The sequence below is a fragment of the Salvia splendens genome, chromosome 12 (assembly GCF_004379255.2).
Source record: "Salvia splendens isolate huo1 chromosome 12, SspV2, whole genome shotgun sequence".
Classification (NCBI taxonomy): domain Eukaryota; kingdom Viridiplantae; phylum Streptophyta; class Magnoliopsida; order Lamiales; family Lamiaceae; genus Salvia; species Salvia splendens.
This window is the reverse complement of record NC_056043.1, coordinates 15,087,621-15,109,590: the sequence shown is the minus strand read 5'-3', so window position 1 is coordinate 15,109,590 and position 21,970 is coordinate 15,087,621. Positions and strand designations below refer to the sequence as shown.

The following is a 21,970-nucleotide window of genomic DNA, read 5'->3' as shown; positions in this document are numbered from 1 at the left end:
GGGCTGAGATCAAGAAGGAAAAATGAGGAAATATGCAAGAAGGAAATGAATACATCCCTATATATATATATATATATATATATATATATATATATATATATATTAGTAATAGTATTTATTTTTTAAGGATCCCTTTATGTTCATGTTTTTTATATAGTCTCTTCGTTCAATAAAGATGTCTCACTTTTCTTTTGAATTTGTATCCTTTACATTTTGTGGAAGCATAATTGTTCTGTTTGAAATAAGTATACATAATTGTTCTAATCAACATATGTATCGTTCTTAAATTTGTGGTAGTCTGAATAACGTATGTAATATTTGTGGTTTTATTATTTCTCATTTATGTCGATTTATTCATAATATGTAATCAATACGTAAAAATCTATCCTAATCAAAAGTGCAAGTTTGATGAAAAGACTTTGATACACTTTTTGGAGCGAAAATAAAAAGATGAAGTGTCTTTTATCTAAAAATATTTTTTGAAGGCAAAAACAATTGGACAAATAATGGTCCAATAAAACATTAAAACACATTAAATAGTCCAATAAAACATTAAAACACATTAAATTTATATATTAATTAGCTTATATTTGGGTTAAAATTGGAATTGTGCTAGAGAGTTTAGTTTGCCTTCCATTTATTTAAGTTAAAATTGAGATTTAATCCTTTATTGCAACACTTTTTTTCCAAATTAATTCACGAGCTAAACGAACAAATATGTAATGTTTACAATTTTCATCCTATATTTACTCAATTAAAGTTTTTAATTCTTATATATTAATTTGCCTCTAATTAATTAAAAATACTACTAAGTTTATAGATTAAACTAAAATTATATATATTTAAAATTAAATCTAACTTACAAAGTTTGTACTTCTTAACATAAAGAGCAGTGTAAATTGTCACATTATTTAAAACAAACAAGAAGCATAAAATACTATCGTTATTTTAAGTGATAATTTACTTTTTATACGTATATGTGGCGGAAGTAAGAAATTTATTTCTTTCCAATATAAAAATTCATTTAGTCTTTGATCATGTATATTAAGTTCTGCTATGTTCTGAAATTAAACAGAAGAAATAAATAGTCAACTAAAATGTGATTATTGGGCAATACGAATTTTCTAACTTGACTTCTATTTAAATTTTTATGATTAAATTATTCGTATATTTAATGTGGGTATGTTTAATATTCCATATATATTTTTCAATTTTTTTTTCAAAATTAAGCTATTAAATTTATATATTAATTTACCTTTTATTTGGATTAATGACGTGCACAACACTGTCAATAAACATCTTTACTCACACATATTTTCTTTATTTTATATCTTATTCTAATTAACTCATATTATCTGATCATTAGTCACACATCTTCTTTTTATAATTAATTTTATTATTTTTACTCCACTTAGATTATTAATTAGAATTGTACAATTGTTTCCTTCATTAGGGAATAGTAAATTCTTCATTTAGAGTAAGACGAGATAAGTACATTCCTATTTTTTTAAATCTTCACATTCCTTTTTTGAATTCTTATTTTCTATATATTTATTATATTTTGAATTCATTACGTGAAACTCTTATGTCCCGTGCATAGCTCGGGTGTAAATACTAGTTTCATCAAACCCTACACAAAATTAGGCCTCCAACTCTCTCTCTCTCTCCCCCAAATCGGCAGAAATCACTTCACCCGCCCCAACCACCGCCCTGCCTCGCCGGCGCTCCTTCCGCCCTCTTCCCGACACTCTGCTCCGCGCTCCGTCGTCTCTTGCCAGCCCTAGTTCCTGCCCTGAATCGCCGGCCCCCCATCCTTTCTCGCCGGCGACACTCCTTCCGCCTGCCTTGCCGTCCAACCTCGGCCCCTGTCTCGCCGCCGCTTCACCACTACCGGCCCGGCTGTTTAATAGTACAACTTTCTTCACATTCCCAAGATTCAATTTTTTTTGTTGTAATATGATGGTTGTTCAACTTGTAAATGGGAGTATTTATTAAGGTTAAATTTCTTTTGGAAGCTATTGTCTTTCTATTTAATAATGATAATGATGTTTTGATTCTCAGCATAATTTTTTGGGAAGATGAACAGAGTCAGGAAATTAAGTCTACAGCTCTATATCATTTAGTCGAATATATGATTTTATTTTGGAAGATGAAAAAAAAAGAAAACAAAGAATTACACAGTCAGCTTTAATTGTATAGATGAAACTATAACTTATCAATTGTGCATAAGAATCTGCGTTATTCTAAATGTGTATATTTTTTATAGGGGCGAGGAAGCAGTGTATAAAAAAGGAAAAAGAAGGAAAAGGAGAGGATTTAGGGTTTTGTGGCTGAATTGAAATTGGAAGGCTCTGCAATGGCGTCTGCATCTTCATCGTCGTCGGGCCCAGAGATCCCATGGGTGGAGAAGTTTCGCCCCACTAAGGTGTCTGATATCGTCGGCAATCAAGACGCTGTCGCCCGCCTCCAAGTCATCGCCCGTGATGGCAACATGCCCAATCTTATTTTGGCTGTCAGCATTCTACCCTCTCTCTCCCAAATGTTCTTCATTTTCGGTTTAATTTTAAGTTTGAGTCCAATGGAGTATCCACAATGGAAGTATAGCAAATTATTCCTTGTCAAGAAATTGGTTTTTTCTGTGTGGGGTTTAGGTTACGAGGCTCGAAAATTGTTATTAGCTGCTGCATTACTCATCTACCAAGTGCTTCGGTGTTTGTACCTCCTGATATCATAGTTCTGTAATGTTTTCAATTTGCATAGACTCTTCAATTTTCGCTAACATTCTGAATTCCCAAAAAATGATTCTACGCTGGTGGTAAGCATTACTATCTTATGAGTCTGCTTGACCTCGTGGAATGTCAAAATCTTATCCAGGAAACCAGAAGTTATAAATTTCTATTTGGATATGTATGTGAATAGATCTTATACACCTTTGAAGTATGAAAATTAGAACATCTTCTGGTTTTTCTCAGCAATCAGTCTTGATTGGTTCTTTCAGGGTCCTCCTGGAACTGGTAAGACTACTAGCATATTGGCTCTTGCTCATGAGCTCCTCGGCCCAAATTATAGAGAGGCAGTCTTGGAGCTAAACGCATCAGACGATAGGTATTGACGTATCTTCTTATGTCTTGTTTACATGACTGGGATTCACTCAATTGTTACTTTTCTTATGCTCTTATTCATGAATTTGGCCAGAGGAATTGATGTTGTGAGAAACAAAATAAAGATGTTTGCCCAGAAGAAAGTTACATTGCCCCCTGGAAGGCACAAGATAATAATTTTGGACGAAGCTGACAGGTGATTATTCTTATAATGATTTGAGTTGTTGTCTCTCTTTAAGGGAAATTCAATCGCATCTTTTGCTTTTTGCTCATATGTAGTACTACTAAACTGACTTCGTTACTCGATATGGATCTTGTGCATGAGAGCATGACTCTTGTATAGATCCCGACTTATTCGACTTTGTTTTTCTTGCACTCATTTTTATTGGGGTTTTATTTTATTGTGTTTTGTTTTGTTTTTGAATCTAATTTTCTCTATTGGCTGATAGCATGACTTCAGGAGCTCAACAAGCTTTGAGAAGGACAATGGAAATATATTCTAATTCTACACGTTTTGGGCTAGCTTGCAACACTTCATCAAAGATTATTGAGCCTATTCAGAGTCGATGTGCTCTTGTTCGATTTTCTAGATTATCTGATCAAGAGATCCTTGGACGTCTCATGGTGGTGGTTGCAGCAGAAAAGGTTAATCCCTTCCCAGTTAGATCTGACACTGTTTTCTGCTGATGTTCATGTGGAAATTCCCAAGTTAGTTAGATTGTTCAACATCTCTTCAAGTTAAATTCTTTTACTGCAGGGTTACACTTATTTTCCCCTTTAGACATAGAGAGTTACAATGACTGCAGGGATCTTTCATCTGATACCTTCAATTGTGTTGTGTGATTTCTAACTAATGAAGTTTCTATATGAAGTGTATCTAAGATCAAACATTTAGTAATTTGAAATAGGAGCAATGTTTTCAAGAAACATGGGATGAGCATTCAGGTCTATTTGGTACTTAACACACTATTTATATTGTTATAGGTACCTTATGTCCCAGAAGGTCTTGAAGCAATTATTTTCACTGCTGATGGTGATATGAGGCAAGCATTGAACAACTTGCAAGCCACAAATAGTGGATTTGGGTTTGTTAATCAAGAAAATGTTTTCAAGGTCAGTTCGTAAGTGAGTAATGATTTTGCATATATCTCAAACGTTAAACAATACTAAAACTCCATTGTGTTGCCTCCAGGTTTGTGATCAACCCCATCCCTTGCATGTCAAAAATATGGTACGCCAAGTTATTGATGGGAAATTTGACGATGCTTGTGCTGGATTGAAGCAGCTCTATGATTTGGGCTACTCACCAACTGATATCATTACCACTCTATTCCGAATCATAAAGAACTATGATATGCCTGAGTATCTGAAGTTGGAATTTATGAAGGTTTATACGATGCAATCTGCATTTCACTTTAAATCTTTGGAAAATACCCAAGTTTCTTGTTCTTGGATTACTTTTAAACTGAAATCTCTTGAGATGGTTTTACAGGAGACAGGATTTGCTCATATGAGGATCTGTGATGGAGTTGGTTCATATCTTCAAATGTCTGGTTTGCTTGCAAAGCTTGCACTGGCCCGCGAAACAGCCAAAGCAGCTTAGTTAGTTGCTAGTTGGGTGCGCGTCATCCTTCCCCAATTGAATTCTTACCAATTTCTGTGTCATTGTAGATTCTGAGATGCCTGTTTATCGAAACACATGTGTATTGTCTCCTTGTGCAAGTTCGCGCACAATGCCAATGCCAATGCCTTTTTGCTGAAGTAAAATGTTTACCTTGTACTCTTGTAGCGATGGGGAGGAGAGTCGTATGGTCGCTGGAAATATGTTTTGAGATGATTAGGATATTTTCCCATATTGGAGCTTTAATTTGTGGTATTCATAATTGTTCTGCTCTTACTTTTTATTCCTAGGATTACAATTTATATATGCATATGAATGGAGTAGTAATTGGAGTGGAGGTTGATATCTTATTGTTTAATGATTTTGGATTCTATTTTGGAAATTTGCTGTGCAATGTTACTTGTATCTAACTTTGTTTTTGTGTTGGGGTATGATAGAATTCTTTATTGGCTTATGATGATTTTAGTATGAACTACATCACATTTCTTTATTATTATGACTGTGTTGCTTAAAAATTACCACTAACTCTTCTCTATAATTTTTAAAACATGACATTTCATATTAGAAAGAAAATATGATGATATCGATTGTAAACACTCTTAGCCATCCATTTTTAGATCCAATATGGAGTATCAAAATACTCCACTGAGTTCAATAAGAATCCACTGAGTCCAATAATAGGGATTTAGATGAGAGATAATTATATGATACGTATAATATTTCAATTTAATTCTAAAAATTTTAAGTTTACATATTTCATATAAAAGGTTTACTCAATGTATGTTTCTCTTTGGTACATTCCGTTAAATCCTATCTAACACCATTACTTTACTTCTCTTTTTTTTTTTTGTCATTTGCTTCCTACTTCTCTTCTATTTTTTATTTGCATCCTACTTGTTTTTTTTTCAATAAAATTCAATAAGATAGTACACGGTGATTTTATTGCTTAACTTGGTTGCATTTAGTTTGATACTGGTAAATTTAATCCTCATATTAGAAAGAAATTATGATGATATCGATTTTAAACACTCTTAGCCGTCCATTTTTAGATCCAATATGGAGTATCAAAATACGGGGTGATTATACCACAAATACAAAAAGTTTTACCAATGTTTCAAAGTACAAAAATTTTAAGTTCACATATATTATACTAAAAGTTCAATTTGTATTTCAAATTGATATATTTCTTCTAAATCATTTAACACTGTTAACTTTTATTATTTTTTATTGCATTCTCTCTCTATTACCTTGTAGAATTGGTTTAGTTTATTATGTCATTAATGGAAATTCCTCAGGAACTTTTTCATTATTTAATGCAAGTTTTTCATCAACATCTCCACCAGTCTAGATTCATGGAAATTCCTATGTCTATATGGTTTAGACACATATGTTCACCTTAATTTTGATTTGCTCCTTTCTGGTTGTTTTTTATTTGCTTTTTATTACTTGTTTTAATCAATTAAATCCTATCAAAAGATAATACACAGTGAGCTTGTTTGCTGCTTTGTTGCATTTAGATCCTGGAAAATTTGTTGCTTCTCGGATGTATTCGAATGTTATGGCTAATTCATCCATCAACAGAAAAATTGGAACAAAATAAAACAACAAAGAAGAAAATTAGGAAAACAAGAAGAAGACTAATTAATGAACACCAAATCAGAAGAACATACTCCTGGAAGCACATAGCTGGGATCATTTTCATAAAGCACACTCTAGTTTTCGACATCATTTAAGAAAAGTAATTGATTTTTATTACTGCTAAAATGTTAACTCTGTTAAATGATTTTGAAGGAATGTATCAATTTGAAACATTAATTAAATTTTTTGGATGATATATGTGATCTTAAAATTTTTTGTACTAATTTAAAATATTAATAAAAATTTGTGTATGCATAATGTAATTACTCATCAAAATACTCCATTTGAGCGCTATAAAAATCCATTGAGGGGCTTCTTGGTATGATGGAATGGAATAACGAGGGAATAGAATGGAGATTCCATTCCATTCTTGTGCTTGGTTAGTATAAGGAATACAAATGAAATAGAATTGAGTAGTGTGTGTAAATTATGTGTAGTGTGTGTGGTGTAAAGCCCCGTTTTTCTAAACCTAATTTGTGAACCCTAAAGTATTTGAATTCAATGCTATTAATATTGCGAAGTCCGTGAATTAATTGTTGGTGAATTTATTTGTTGAGTGGAATTGCTGGACTAGAGATTTGTGAAATAAATTACTGTGCGAATCTAAAATAATTCCTTTCCGTGAGGAATAAATTGAACTCAATCCGCGTGTTGGATCGGATAAATTGAACAAATAATATAAAAATCCAGTCCATGATAAATAAATTGTGGACTGTACAATTTAAAATAAAATACAATGGGATGTGAATTAAACTAAACTAATTAAAATAAAATATCATTAATTCAAATTTTAATTAAAGATTCTACGTAGATTTTTCCTCCTCCGTGATGGAATTTTTTTCCTCCTCCGTGATCTGCAAATAAATACTAAATAAATTCAAATTTATCTAAAAAAAAGAAGAAGAATTCGAATCCCCCCTTCAACCCACGTTGGAAAAACCGTTCCCTCTCTCCCCTAAATCTCTCTCACATCCAAACCACCCCCCCTTTATATTATTTCCTTCCCAAACAAACAAGAAGACAAGACTTTTCCTCTCAACTTTAATCCAAGGTAATTCTGCAGAAATTTCCCTAAACTTTGCAAGTTTCTTTTGGAAATCAACTCATTCAATATTTTCTGGCAGAAATCGTGAGCCAAATTCGAGAGGGGGAGCTACCGGTTGTTCTTTTGATATCTGTTCAAGGTATACTTTCTCCCATCCAAATTTCCAATGTTATACTACTGCATCCATATATATTTCACCCTACTGTTGCTACAATCTGCTATATATCTCCTAATCGAATGAATCGAAGCAAACTAAACTAAAGAAACAAATTTTAATTCACGAAATCAAATAAAGAACTTACCTTCGGGGAGGAAATCAGGGCGGAATCGGGGGCTGACCGGAGGCGGCACCTCCCGGCAGCGACGACGGTGTACGCGGGGCAGCGGCATCGCGATATCGATCCCGGTACAGCAGCAGCAACGACGCAGAGGCTGGCTTCTGTACAGCAGCGCTGAACGACGGCTCTGAGCAGCGGCGAGAGCAGCCTCTTCCCGACGAGCGGTAGCAGCAGCGGCGTCCAGCGTCGTGAGGCAAACTGAAGAAGCCGACGGGAGATTGGAAAATTTCAGTCGGCAAAGGATAGAAGAAGAGAGAGATAGGCGTGAGGGAGAATGGGGGGGGGGGGTATACATACATTTTGGGCCTTTTGTTTTTTTAAATGGATTTGGGCTTCATTAATTGACATAGGTAGAATTATTAAAAGTATGGGCTCCATTTAATTGTTTGGGCTTTAAAATTTTAATTGGAGATATAAAGTGGGGAAATAATTAAGCTTTGGGGCTTTTAAATAAATCTTTGGGCTGATAATTAATAGTGACGAATTATTTAATTAATTCCGAAAATTTTCAACGAATGAATAATTTTATCTTAAGTCCGAAATAAAAAAAAATAGTTCGAGGGGAAATGGTTGCGACAATTTAATTATAAACTTTTATAAATTTTGACATCGTGGTGGAAAGTACAAGGAGACAACAGAGGAATTAGGGGCGTAAGCGGCCGCCGAATGATCGAAAACCGAGAAAAAATGAGATAAATAACTTCACTTAGGATGCATGCATTTTTATTTATTTATTTGAAAAGTGTGTTGATTTATGTATTATCTAAATGTTAAAGGTGAATCATCGCAAGTGAATCGTGATACCAAGGGGAAGAAAGTACTTGAGAAGTAAGCAGTCGAGGTGGGCTTTCTTTTAAATAAGGACGATGTCCTAAATATTTTATCGATGGAAGTGAAAATGTGTCTATCATGCCGTGATTTGATTTTTTTAAACGTGCCTATCTGATGTGGCTTTATGCCATTATTATTTAAATCGAATTCGGGTCCTCGTAGGGCCGCAAACCCTACTTGGATTAGTGTACACCTATGGTAGACTGTGTGCTAGCGTACGGGCTGGCCGGTCTAGTGGCTTGGTTTATGGCCACATTCCAAGTCATGTATGAGCAGATATGGCTAACGTCTATGGGAAAATGACTGATCAGTCGATGTTTTAAATGGAAATGATTTTGAGTGCCTCTGGCATTTCTAAAGCTAAACCCCGATGGTTACTTGTGAATGGCATGATAAATTACTGTTTATTGAAAATGTTGTCGGCATGAGCCACTGAGTATTTTTATAATACTCAGCCCTGCATGTGTTTTCCCTATGTGCAGGTTGAGCGGCGACGAGGATGTGGTGGTGTTGAGCAAGTGAATTTAAGATATTATTGTTTTCTTTGAACCTTGAGTGTCGTTGTGTCTTCACATATGACGTCACTCTTCCTCTTGATCGTTTCCGCTGTGACATTTCGTTTAATTATGTTTCATTTGGGCCGACAACTTTAATTGTTAGGATAATGGATATTTTGAATTTCTTGTTGGATAATATTAAACTCTTGGTTATTTATTGGGATATTAATTGTTGGTCCAACTTGTGTTGAAACCCTAATTCTTTTCGTCTGTTTATTAATTTTTTTTAATCACGATCGCCCGTATTTATTAACCCTAAAGGGCGGTCGTGACAGTTTGGTATCAAAGCCTCAGTTTCTTTCCGCTCTGGACCCAAGAGTCCTTTTGAGTCAAAATCTGTTCTTGTATTAATTGACTAAGGTATAAACATCGAAGGCTCAACACCACAACACGTCACGCCCAACCGCGAAGAAAGAGGTAAAAGTATTTTGGTGACTATGGGATTGGATTATTGAATGTCGAAAGTTGCAGTGGAAGAAAAAAAAATGATTTTGGAGATTGAAGTCAATACGATGGTTTTGAAATTATACATACTTTTTTTTCAAAATGTGGAATGATATATAAGATTGCTCTTATTTGATTGTGAAACATAATATGATAAATATTGTGAAGTATGAGAAATTGTATCTCTCGTGATGAGGAAAGTATGTGAAGGTTCGTTGGACTTCCGTGATTGTTTGGGTAATTTTTATTTTATCCCACAAATGGTGGGATTTACATGGTCTTGGGAGTTGTGGAACGTCGGGTATGATACATGTTGATTTTGATAGGTACAAAGATATAGAATATGAAATACAATGCCTATGACGATGAACGTCTTGCATGTAACCACACGTACCTATAGAATACGTAATAAATAATTTCGTGACGAAAATAAACGTGGAAGTACAAAATACGAGGCAAGTAGCCTATGGGAAATAAAAGTCGACGTACTGTGATATGATGATATACAAAATCAAGCAAAATGAGCGAACCATTTACCTTGAGAGCAAAAGTTTATTCTTGGAGTGATACAACCATCTTACCCCTATCTTATATACACATATGCATCTACTTATTACTCTCAGCATCATTTTGAGTCATATATCTTCCTTATTCTTTCCTATCTTTGAGCTGATGTTGAGGTTTCCTTCTATGTAGATGGCCGGATCGTATTTTGCTCAAATGCGTAATCGTTACGCCAAAAATAGGAACCTCCCCGTTGAGAAGTACCGAGAATATGAATGGGATGGAGAGGTCGATCTCATGAGTTACGTCGCCAAATTTTGGGATCTGTGGATGGATGCCTATGCGTTCGGGGGAGCCACCCACCATGCTGGAATTGCAAAGCTTATTCACACCCTACCGCCATCTTGGAGCCAGTGGGTGGCTCAGGCGGCAGAATCGTTCATATGGTATAGTCCGCCCGAGTACACACCGCGAGGGGACTTGCCCGGCCTTCTAGAAGTACTACTTCCGGCCTTAGTGAGGGCAACCGATGGACCACCCACGTTCCCCACCTCCGCAGATCTTTCCACCGGATCAAGCTCTCATAAAGAAGTATCGATACGATAGTGAGCCACATGTCTCACGCGTGCCCAGAAGAACAAGGCTCAGGATGCGCACTTCGGCCCCTTTAAGAATAGAAAGGGAGGTCGAGAAGATAATCATGACAGTTCCTTCACCAGTACGCGCTGAAGAAGAAGACGAGGAGGAAGAGGAGGAACCCTTCGAGGAAGAAGGGAACCCGAATATGGAGACTGATGGTGAGACCGAGGAGGAGGAGGAGGAGAGGGAGGAAGGAGAAATTTAGGAACAATAGTCATGGGATAGATTGTTTTGTTTTTCCCTTGTTTTGATACCGTATTGTTTTGCTAGACTATTATTCCTTTTATTTCTACGTTTTGGCTCCCTCTTCTTTGGTTATAATTGATACTAAGACCTCTTGGAGGCAACGTTTTATTATAGAAACTTCTACTTTTGCTACCTTGTTGGGCCATTATCTTTTGATATTCTATTGTGCAATTGTTCTTGATATCTTATTGTGTAATCGTCATTTGTTATTTTGTTGTCCAAACGTCTTTGTTATCCCATTGTGCGAATATCTTTTGCTGATCCATGATACCATTGTTTCTCTTTATTCTATCGTGCAAACGTCTTTTGTTATCTCGTTGTGCGAACATCTTTTGCTAATCCATGATACCATTGTTTCTCTTTATTCTATCGTGCAAAAGTCTTTTGTTATCTCGTTGTGCGAACATCTTTTGCTAATCTATGATACAATTGTTTCTCTTATTTCTATCGTGCAAATGTCTTTTGCAATCCTGTTGAGCGAATATCTTTTGCTACACCATGATACAATGGTCCTACTCTATCCATGACACAATTATCTTTTGTCTTGTTGTGAAATTGTCCCTTGATCCCTACTTGTGAAATATTATATGACCTTTCCAACTATACAACATGACTATTGATAGATTTGAATAAGTGCGATAATAACCCGTTTGATTGGTAATGAATCAGAATGCCGCCAAGACGTAATGTGAGGAATGGGAACCAAGCCCCTACACCTCAGACGACGGTAGACGAGAGTGTAGCGCAAACAATCCCACAACCACCTTCACCACCTCATCCGCCTCAAGTAGACCGAGAAATTGTGAAATTATTCTTAAAATAGAAACCACCCGTCTTCGATGGAATGAGAGAGCCGGAAAAGGCTGAAAGTTGGATACGCGCTTTGGAGTGTATTTTCACGATTCTGATGTGCAACGATGCAGAACGAATGGCTTGTGTGACCTACCAATTAACTGGGTTAGCTGACTTCTGGTGGGATACCAAGATGAAGACCACACCACGAGATCAAGGGGGTAGAATAACTTGGGAGAATTTCAAGGAGGCAATATATAACAAGTACGTGTCGAAGAGCTACCGAAAGGCGAAGGCGGCTGAGTTTTATAACTTAACCCAAGGGCGCATGTCAGTGACAGAATATGATCGCACACTCTGCGATATGACCCAGTATGCACCTGAACAAGTTGATACTGATGAGAAACTGGCCGAGAAGTTCCGTGAGGGTCTAAGACATGAGATAAAGATGACTTTAGCTAGTCGTGGGAGACTTACATATGCAGAAGTGTTGGGCCTTGCGTTAGATGTTGAGGCAGCTATGCCCAAGGAGAGAGTGACGGAGAACGCTACACTGGCCTTACCCCCACCACATCATTCCCGGGAAAAGAGGAAGTGGGATGGGAACAGGACCCACTATGAAAACAAGAGGTACCAGCCCACCCAAAACCGACCACAGTATGGAGGCAGACAGAATTTCTCTAGCCAGAGGGGTGACTTCCGACCCAGACCACCACAATGCAATGTGTGCTCCAAGTACCATTTCGGAGAATGCAGAATACAGAACACCACCAAGTGCTTCAACTGTGGTAGAAATGACCACTTCTCTAGAGAGTGTCCGAGCAAGAACGTGGGGATGGGTTCAAGGCAGAACAACCAAGGATTCCATCCGCAATCTAGGGCACCACCGGTGAAACCAAGGATGAATCGTGATCAACCTCCGCGACAACAACAACTTCACCGTCCAAGACTTCCCTCCCAGGCTAGAGCATATGCGCTGAGTTTTAGACAACCCAAGACTGAACAAGGGAGTCACGAGAACGGGAATTTGGCAGGTATGGGCAAACTCCTCGATACACCTATTGTTGTGTTGTTTGATACGGGTACATCACATTCTTTCATATCAGAACTATGTGTGGATACATTAAGTTTTCCAGTTACTAAATCTGAACATAAGATGATGGTGACCTCACCAGTGGGAGGGGTAGTAGAGATTTCTCGACTATGCTCGAACGTAGAAATTGTTATGGGAGAACTTAGGCTAGTCACGCACGACTTACAAGTTATGGCCATGAAGGATGTCGATGTAATCTTGGGAACGGATTGGTTGGCTGCAAATTTTGCTACAATTCGATGTAAGGAGAGACAAATATCATTACAAGCCCCTGGAAAGGAACCAATCGTGTATCACGGAATCACGATGAACAGAAAAACGTCTATCATCTCTGCACTCCAAGCCACAACGATGTTGAGAAAAGGGCATTCTACCTATCTAGTCTATCTACAAGGAGATGAGAATGAAGAAAGGAAAGTGGAGGATGTTGTTGTGGTACGAGAATTTCCAGACGTCTTTCCTGAAGCGTTGCCTGGTCCACCTCCAGATCGACAATTGGAGTTCACAATCGACCTAGAGCCAGGGTCGGCACCGGTGTCCAAGGCCCCATATCGAATGGCGCCAAAAGAGTTGGAAGAACTCAAGATACAACTGCAAGAGCTTATGGACTTGGGTTTCATTAGACCCAGTGTTTCACCATGGGGCGCGCCTATGCTTTTTGTTAAGAAGAAGGATGGATTGTTGAGAATGTGTATCGATTATAGAGAGTTGAACAAGATGACTCTCAAGAACAAATATCCACTGCCGAGAATAGAAGACCTGTTCGATCAACTTCGAGGAGCTGGTGTGTTTTCAAAGATAGACTTAAGGTCCGGATACCATCAGTTGAGAGTCCGACGAGAAGACATGCGGAAGACTGCTTTTCGCACGAGATATGGTCACTATGAGTTTGTGGTAATGCCGTTTGGATTGACAAATGCACCTGCGGTATTCATGGATTTGATGAATCGAGTGTTCCATCCATATTTGGATAAATTCGTTTTGGTGTTCTTAGATGATGTACTTGTCTACTCGAAGGACGAGAAGGAACATGAGGTACACCTGCGAATCACATTGGAGACGTTGAGGAGTGAGAAACTGTATGCCAAATTCAGCAAGTGCGAGTTTTGGCTTAAGGAAGTGAACTTCCTTGGTCACGTTGTGTCAGCAGAGGGAATCCGAGTGGACCCCGCCAAGGTTGAGGCGGTACAACAATGGAAAGCACCCTCAGCACCAAACGAGATTCGGAGTTTCCTAGGCTTGGCAGGATACTACCGAAGGTTTATAGAGGGATTCTCCAAGATAGCGAGACCCATGACCCAACAACTCAAGAAGGGGGTAAAAGTCAAATGGACCCCAGAGTGTGAGGCAAGTTTCCAACTGTTGAAGGAAAAGCTAACCAGTGTACCGATTCTAGATATGCTAGAGCCTGGAGTGAACTACGTGGTATACACTGACGCTTCGAAGGTGGGACTTGGATGCGTATTGATGCAAAATAACAAGGTGATTGCTTACGCGTCACAACAATTGAGGCCACACGAGTTGAACTACCCAACCCACGACTTGGAACTAGCAGCGGTAGTACACGCCTTAAAGATTTGGAGACATCATCTCTACGGAGTCCAATGTGAGATCTTCACGGATCACAAAAGCCTGAAGTATTTCTTCGAGCTGAAAGATTTGAACATGCGGCAACGAAGATGGCTCGAGTTGGTAAAGGACTATGATTGTGGCATCAATTATCACCCCGGCAAAGCAAATGTAGTGGCAGATGCATTGAGCCGGAAGGACCATTCCCAACTGGCCACTTTTCTCACCAAAGAGGAAAGCCTGATTCGCGAGTTCAGCAAGATGCGTTTGGAAGTGGTGAGGGCACCTGAAACAGTGGATGCACGAATCGCCACTCTAGCTGTTGAACCTGATCTAAGGTCGAGGATTATTGAAGCACAACGGATGGATGCGAAATTGGAGGAAATTCGTATAGAAGTGCGAACTGGCGAATCTGGGAATTTTAGTGAAGAAGGTGACAATGCCCTCACTTTCGAAGGAAGATTATGCATGCTGGATAACAAGGGGCTAAAAAATGAGGTTATGAGTGAAGCACATGAGACTCCTTACACCGCTCACCCAGGAAGTACGAAAATGTATCAAGATCTGAAGAAGTCCTTTTGGTGGAATGGTATGAAGAGGGATATAGCGTCGTTCGTCGAGAGATGTTTAGTCTGCCAGCAAGTGAAGATTCTACATCAACGACCGTATGAGAAGTTACGACCACTAGAAATTCCTGAGTGGAAATGGGAGCACATAGCCATGGATTTCGTGACAGGTTTGCCAAGGACTCTGAGAGGGAACACCGCCATTTGGGTAATTATAGATCGACTTACCAAGAGTGCGCATTTTATACCGATCCTCATAAGCTCTGGGTCCAACAAACTAGCTCAAATTTACATAAGGGAGATAGTTCGATTGCATGGAGTTCCAGTGACTATCACGTCCGACCGTGACCCGAAATTCACCTCAAGATTTTGGATAAGTCTACAGAAAGAGCTTGGAACCAAATTGAACTTCAGCACAACGTTCCACCCGTAAACCGATGGACAGTCCGAAAGAACGATCCAAACTCTCGAAGATATGCTGAGAGCCGTGGTACTCGACCGAGGAGGAAGTTGGGAGGCAGCACTACCACTGATTGAGTTCGCCTACAACAATAGCTTTCAGGCAACGATAAACATGGCGCCGTATGAGGCATTATACGGAAGAAAGTATAGATCGCTGCTCTACTGGGACGAAGTTGGCGAGAGAAGAATACTTAGACCCGATGCAGTTGAAGAAATGGTGGGAATCGTGCGGCAAATTCGTGGAAGGATAAAAGAAGCTCAAGACAGACAAAAATCATACGCGGATGTCCGACGAACTGATTTACAATTCCAAGCTGGCGACAAAGTTTTCCTGAAAGTATCCCCATCAAAAGGGATAACACGATTCGGCGTCAAGGGCAAACTGAAGCCGCGATTTATTGTGCCTTATGAAATTCTTGAAGGAGTGGGCCCCGTTGCATACCGTTTGACGCTACCACCAAACCTTGGAAATGTTCACAACGTTTTTCATGTGTCACAGTTACGAAAATACGTGTTCGACCCGAAGCACGTGATCCGTTTTGAGAAAGTCGCGTTGAATCCAGATTTGAGCTACGAGGAGAGACCCTAATCTATTTTGGACCGAAAGATCAAGAATGTGAGAAATAAACCTGTTGCTTGTGTGAAAGTACTTTGGGAAAATCATGGACATGAAGAAGCCACGTGGGAGAATGAGGATAAAATGATGGAATTATACCCTGAACTCTTTACTTGAGGGTAACAAATTTCGGGACGAAATTTCTGTAAGGTTGGTAGGATGTAACGCCCCGTTTTTCTAAACCTAATTTGTGAACCCTAAAGTATTTGAATTCAATGCTATTAATATTGCGAAGTCTGTGAATTAATTGTTGGTGAATTTATTTGTTGAGTGGAATTGTTGGACTAGAGATTTGTGAAATAAATTACTGTGCGAATCTAAAATAATTCCTTTCCGTGAGGAATAAATTGAACTCAATCCGCGTGTTGGATCGGATAAATTGAACAAATAATATAAAAATCCAGTCCATGATAAATAAATTGTGGACTGCACAATTTAAAATAAAATACAATGGGCTGTGAATTAAACTAAACTAATTAAAATAAAATATCATTAATTCAAATTTAAATTAAAGATTCTACGCAGATTTTTCCTCCTCCGTGATGGAATTTTTTCCCTCCTCCGTGATCTGCAAATAAATACTCCCTCTATCCCATTAGAAATGAAACATTTTCCTTTTTGGTCTGTCCCATTAAAAATGAAACGTTTCTAAAAATGGAAACAATACTCTCTCTACTTTTTCTTCTCTCTTACTTTACTCTCTCTTCATTAACTCACAAAATAACACTACATAAAATCCCGTGCCAAAAAGCAAATGTTGCATATTTAATGGGACGGAGGGAGTACCAAATAAATTCAAATTTATCTAAAAAAAGAAGAAGAATTCGAATCCTCCATTCAACCCACGTTGGAAAATCCGTTCCCTCTCTCCCCTAAATCTCTCTCACATCCAAACCACCCCCCCTTTATATTATTTCCTTCCCTAAAACCGTTCTCTCCTATCTCTGCAAACAAGACTTTTCCTCTCAACTTTAATCCAAGGTAATTCTGCAGAAATTTCCCTAGATTTTGCAAGTTTCTTTTGGAAATCAACTCATTCAATATTTTCTGGCAGAAATCATGAGCCAAATTCGAGAGGGGGAGCTACCGGTTGTTCTTTTGAAATCTGTTCAAGGTATACTTTCTCCCATCCAAATTTCCAATGTTATACTACTGCATCCATATATATTTCACCTTACTGTTGCCACAATCTGCGATATATCTCCTAATCGAATGAATCGAAGCAAACTAAACTAAAGAAACAAATTTTAATTCACGAAATCAAATAAAGAACTTACCTTCGGGGAGGAAATCGGGCGGAATCGGGGGCTGACCGGAGGCGGCACCTCCCGGCAGCGACGGCGGTGTACGCGGGGCAGCGGCATCGCGATATCGATCCCGGTACAGCAGCAGCAACGACGCAGAGGCTGGCTTCTGTACAGCAGAGCTGAGCGACGGCTCTGAGCAGCGGCGACAGCAGCCTCTTCCCAATGAGCGGTAGCAGCAGTGGCGTCCGGCGTCGTGAGGCGAACTGAAGCAGCCGACGGGAGATTGGAAAATTTCAGTCGGCGAAGGATAGAAGAAGAGAGAGAGATAGGCGTGAGGGAGAATGGGGGGGAGTACACATACATTTTGGGCCTTTTGTTTTTTTAAATGGATTTGGGCTTCATTAATTGACATAGGTAGAATTATTAAAAGTATGGGCTTCATTTAATTGTTTGGGCTTTAAAATTTTAATTGGGGATATAAAGTGGGGAAATAATTAAGCTTTGGGGCTTTTAAATAAATCTTTGGGCTGATAATTAATAGTGACGAATTATTTAATTAATTCCGGAATATTTCAATGAATGAATAATTTTATCTTAAGTCCGAAATAAAAAAAAATAGTTCGAGGGGAAATGGTTGCGACAATTTAATTATACACTTTTATAAATTTTGGGAATTTATTTGACATCGTGGTGGAAAGTACAAGGAGCCAACTGAGGAATTAGGGGCGTAAGCAGCCGCTGAATGATCGAAAACCGAGAAAAAACGAGATAAATAACTTCACTTAGGATGCATGCATTTTTATTTATTTATTTGAAAAGTGTGTTGATTTATGTATTATCTAAATGTTAAAGTTGAATCATCGCAAGTGAATCGTGATACCAAGGGGAAGAAAGTACTTGGAAGTAAGCAGTCGAGGTGGGCTTTCTTTTAAATAAGGACGATGTCCTAAATATTTTATCGATGGAAGTGAAAATGTGTTTATCATGCCGTGATTTGATTTTTTTAAACGTGCCTATCTGATGTGGCTTTATGCCATTATTATTTAAATCGAATTCGGGTCCTCGTAGGGCCGCAAACCCTACTTGGATTAGTGTACACCTATGGTAGACTGTGTGCTAGCGTACGGGCTGGCCGGTCTAGTGGCTTAGTTTATGGCCACATTCCAAGTCATGTATGAGCAGATATGGCTAACGTCTATGGGAAAATGACTGATCAGTCGATGTTTTAAATGGAAATGATTTTCAGTGCCTCTGGCATTTCTAAAGCTAAACCCCGATGGTTACTTGTGAATGGCATGATAAATTACTATTTATTGAAAATGTTGTCGGCATGAGCCACTGAGTATTTTTATAATACTCAGCCCTGCATGTGTTTTCCCTATGTGCAGGTTGAGCGGCGACGAGGATGTGGTGGTGTTGAGCAAGTGAATTTAAGATATTATTGTTTTCTTTGAACCTTGAGTGTCGTTGTGTCTTCACACATGACGTCACTCTTCCTCTTGATCGTTTCCGCTGTGACATTTCGTTTAATTAAGTTTCATTTGGGCCGACAACTTTAATTGTTAGGATAATGGATATTTTGAATTTCTTGTTGGATAATATTAAACTCTTGGTTATTTATTAGGATATTTATTGTTGGTCCAACTTGTGTTTAAACCCTAATTCTTTTCGTCTGTTTATTAATTTTTTTTAATCACGATCGCCCGTATTTATTAACCCTAAAGGGCGGTCGTGACATGTGGTGTGTGAAATGTGTAGTGTGAGTGGTGTGTCAAATGTGTAGTGTGTGGTGTGTGTATATTGTGCATAGTGTGTGTAGTGTGTGTGCAATGTGTGTAGTGTGGATTGTTATTAGTAATAAATAAAAATTCTAAAATTTTAGTTTTATTGTAAAATTTAAAATTATATAATTGAGTTATATTAAATCAAAATATAATATAATACTACAATGTTTTATAATTAAAGTGTAACACCCGTACCTTAAATAAGAAATTAATGTTATGTAACGAATTAAGTGATAAAATTATTCCGAGATGCTGTGCTTCTCGATAAATGGGATATGGAAAAAAAATTATGGTTTATGTGTTAAATGTGAAAAGGAGCGTGCTTAATTGTTTAATTGTGAACGTTGGGAGACATGTTGAAGGTCTCGTTGAAAGAAGGACGATGAAATTGCTATTCTTGGCAAGACAAATGAATTTATGTGGAAAGGAATATACGTTTATGGAAGATGACGCGCGAAAATCGAGGAACGGTCGAAGAAAATATATTTGGAACAACACCAAATATAAATGATGCCGTTAAACGTACTTTAATTTTTGGTTGTGAAGAACGAGATAACAAAATTAAATAAAGACCCGTGAATTTTAATTATCGAAGGAAAATACGAAAATATAAAGTATGAATTTATTTTGGACTTTTTCAAAATAAATTAGAGTCCAATTACCTACAAAATAATTTGGATTCTAATCACTCTTTTAAATCCACCAAGTAATAGTACTTTTTCTAACTTGGGCTTCCAAATTATTTTGAGCCCAAACCAAAACCAATTAAATAAAAAAAAAAGCTTGAAGCCCAAATGTGGGATTTAAAGTAGACCAAGCCCAAACCCCATTTTTTTTTCTCTTCTTCTTCTCTTCTCCTCCCCATGACTGACGGCTTTCCCTTCATCTTGGAGGAGACTCTCCATTTCCAACACCCTTCATCTTCTACCATTACTCCCACAAACCAAGAGTCACCCACTTCTTCTTCATTAACCTCTTCTCTAACTCCTCACCATTTGCACTCAACCAAAAAAAAAAAAAGAGAGAGAGGGAGACTTGCGAGAGAAATAGCCGAGAGGAAGGAGGGAGAAGAAGAAGTTTGCTTTCACCATTTTTTGTTCAACCACCATCAAGTTTAAGCTCTTGAGGTATACTATCTTTTCCATCCTCAAAGCATGAGATTATTATAGTCTTGCATAGTGTATATAACCATTATTATTGTTCCATGACAAAACCATGTAACAATCCTTAAGAATCAACCAAACGATCGCCGTACGTGACCGAAACTAAGAAAGAACGTAACTTTATAACCATAACGCGTGTTGCGGGTTGATTCGGGGTCGTTCGGGGTAGTTTCGAATGAGAGGAAGTTACCGCCGGCGACGGGCAGCGACGGACATGCCGCGCTCGACGGTGCTGACGACATTCAGAGGCGGCACGGTTTGCGGCCTCCCAGGCGATGACCGTGACGTTTCCTCCCCGGCGCTGGAGCAAGCGGCGACGACGGGTGAAGAGGGGTGGACGGCAGCAGCCCTCGGCGGACGGCAGCAGCTCCCGGCGGATTGCAGCAGCTCCTGATCTGCGGCAGCATCTTCCGGCGGGCAGGAGCACCTCCCGGCAACGATCGGTGACGGCTGGGGAGTCGACTTCCGCCGGCTGCTGCGATCGGCGAGCGGCAGAGAGAGAGACGGGGAGAGAGAAAGATAAGAGGAGAGAGAGAGAAGTGGGGTAGGAGAGTGAAGAAGATTGGGCCTCTTTTGTTTTTGTGAATTGGGCCTTGAATTAAATCTTTTTTTTAGTTGGGCCCTTATAAATTATTGGAAGATTAAGTTGAGTTTTGGGCTCTTTTTTTTAATTGATGGGGCTCACTATTTAATTTTGGAGGAATAAGGTGGCTAAGAAATTTAATCTTGCCGGTAATTAAAATTTAATCGGGGGAAATTATTTAATTAATTTCCGTAAGACTTTTTGAAGAAGAATAATTTACCTAAGTATGAATTAATACTATTTTTTAACGGTAAATAATTACGGAAATTTAAAGTATACGCTTAAATAATTTTTAGAAATTATTTTTCGACGTTATGGAAAATACGATGAGCCAACGGAGGAAAAAAAAACGAGCGTAAGCGGCCGACCGGCGTCGCACGCGACGCCTTGGGCGGCCGCCGAATAACCAAAAATGCACGGAAACCGAGAAAGAAGATTTAAGGAATTTAATTAGAGTTCATGCATTCTTAATATCGTCGTTACCGAGAATTTATATGAATTTTATGTATTTTCCGAAAAGGTGGTTCGCACGCACGCTAAAAGTCAGAACGAGGAATTTTACGGAAATCCTAAGCTTTTGAGGTGGGCTTTATTACTTAAACTCTTTTATTTGAAATGATATGTTATGGTGAAATAAGGGTGGTTTAAAATAGTATGTCATGCCGTATTTTATGTTTTGAATTGCCTATCTGATTGTCTACTGGGATAATATCCTACTAGGCTTTGATAGTTAACGAATTCGGGTCTGACTAGGGAGTGAGTCCCTACTCGGACTAGTGCACTGATAGGGATCGTGAGCCGTCCCCTAGGTCGGCCGGTCCAGTGATCGAGTTTATGGCCACATTCTCGTTTCACATGATGGTTCAGATATGGTATATGATGGAGGATGATGTTAGTCCGCGTGGACACTTTTTTTAAAGAAATGAATTTTAGTGTTTCTCGGCCTTTGAAAGAAAAACCCGGGATTCACTCGATGATGGCTTGACATATCTTAACGATGAATGTTTTCGGGCATGAGTTCACTGGGTGCATCAAGTACTCAGCCCCTGCATATGTTTTCTCTATGTGCAGGTTGAGCGAGGTCGGGAGGCGGAGGATGTTGAGTGATGATTCAAGAACTGGTCTGGTTAC

At 38.5% G+C, this 21,970-nt stretch overlaps 1 protein-coding gene across 3 annotated transcripts; it reads left to right on the top strand.

Annotated features, from left to right (window-relative positions):
• The first annotated feature begins 1,628 nt into the window (after positions 1–1,628).
• Positions 1,629–5,141, top strand: LOC121759131 (replication factor C subunit 2). 3 transcript variants are annotated; one of them, XM_042154629.1, is made up of 8 exons: positions 1,629–1,909; positions 2,267–2,512; positions 2,999–3,105; positions 3,196–3,297; positions 3,551–3,746; positions 4,086–4,214; positions 4,387–4,488; positions 4,594–5,141. In XM_042154629.1, exons 2-8 carry the CDS (start codon positions 2,357–2,359, stop codon positions 4,702–4,704), a joined length of 903 nt encoding a protein of 300 aa, XP_042010563.1. In that variant the 5' UTR covers positions 1,629–1,909; positions 2,267–2,356; the 3' UTR covers positions 4,705–5,141. The 3 variants fall into 3 exon arrangements, with proteins under 3 accessions (XP_042010563.1, XP_042010561.1, XP_042010562.1); XM_042154627.1 differs by having other exon boundaries at positions 1,630–1,909; positions 4,294–4,488; XM_042154628.1 differs by having other exon boundaries at positions 1,630–1,996; positions 4,294–4,488.
• The last annotated feature ends 16,829 nt before the right edge of the window (positions 5,142–21,970 follow it).

Excerpts from the sequence above, each read along its gene's own strand:
- LOC121759131 (XM_042154627.1), top strand. The coding sequence starts at position 2,357 with ATGGCGTCTGCATCTTCATCGTCGTCGGGCCCAGAGATCCCATGGGTG. Across the intron at positions 3,106-3,195 it reads CTAAACGCATCAGACGATAG|AGGAATTGATGTTGTGAGAA; the intron begins GTATTGACGTAT and ends GAATTTGGCCAG. Across the intron at positions 4,215-4,293 it reads ATCAAGAAAATGTTTTCAAG|GTTTGTGATCAACCCCATCC; the intron begins GTCAGTTCGTAA and ends TGTTGCCTCCAG.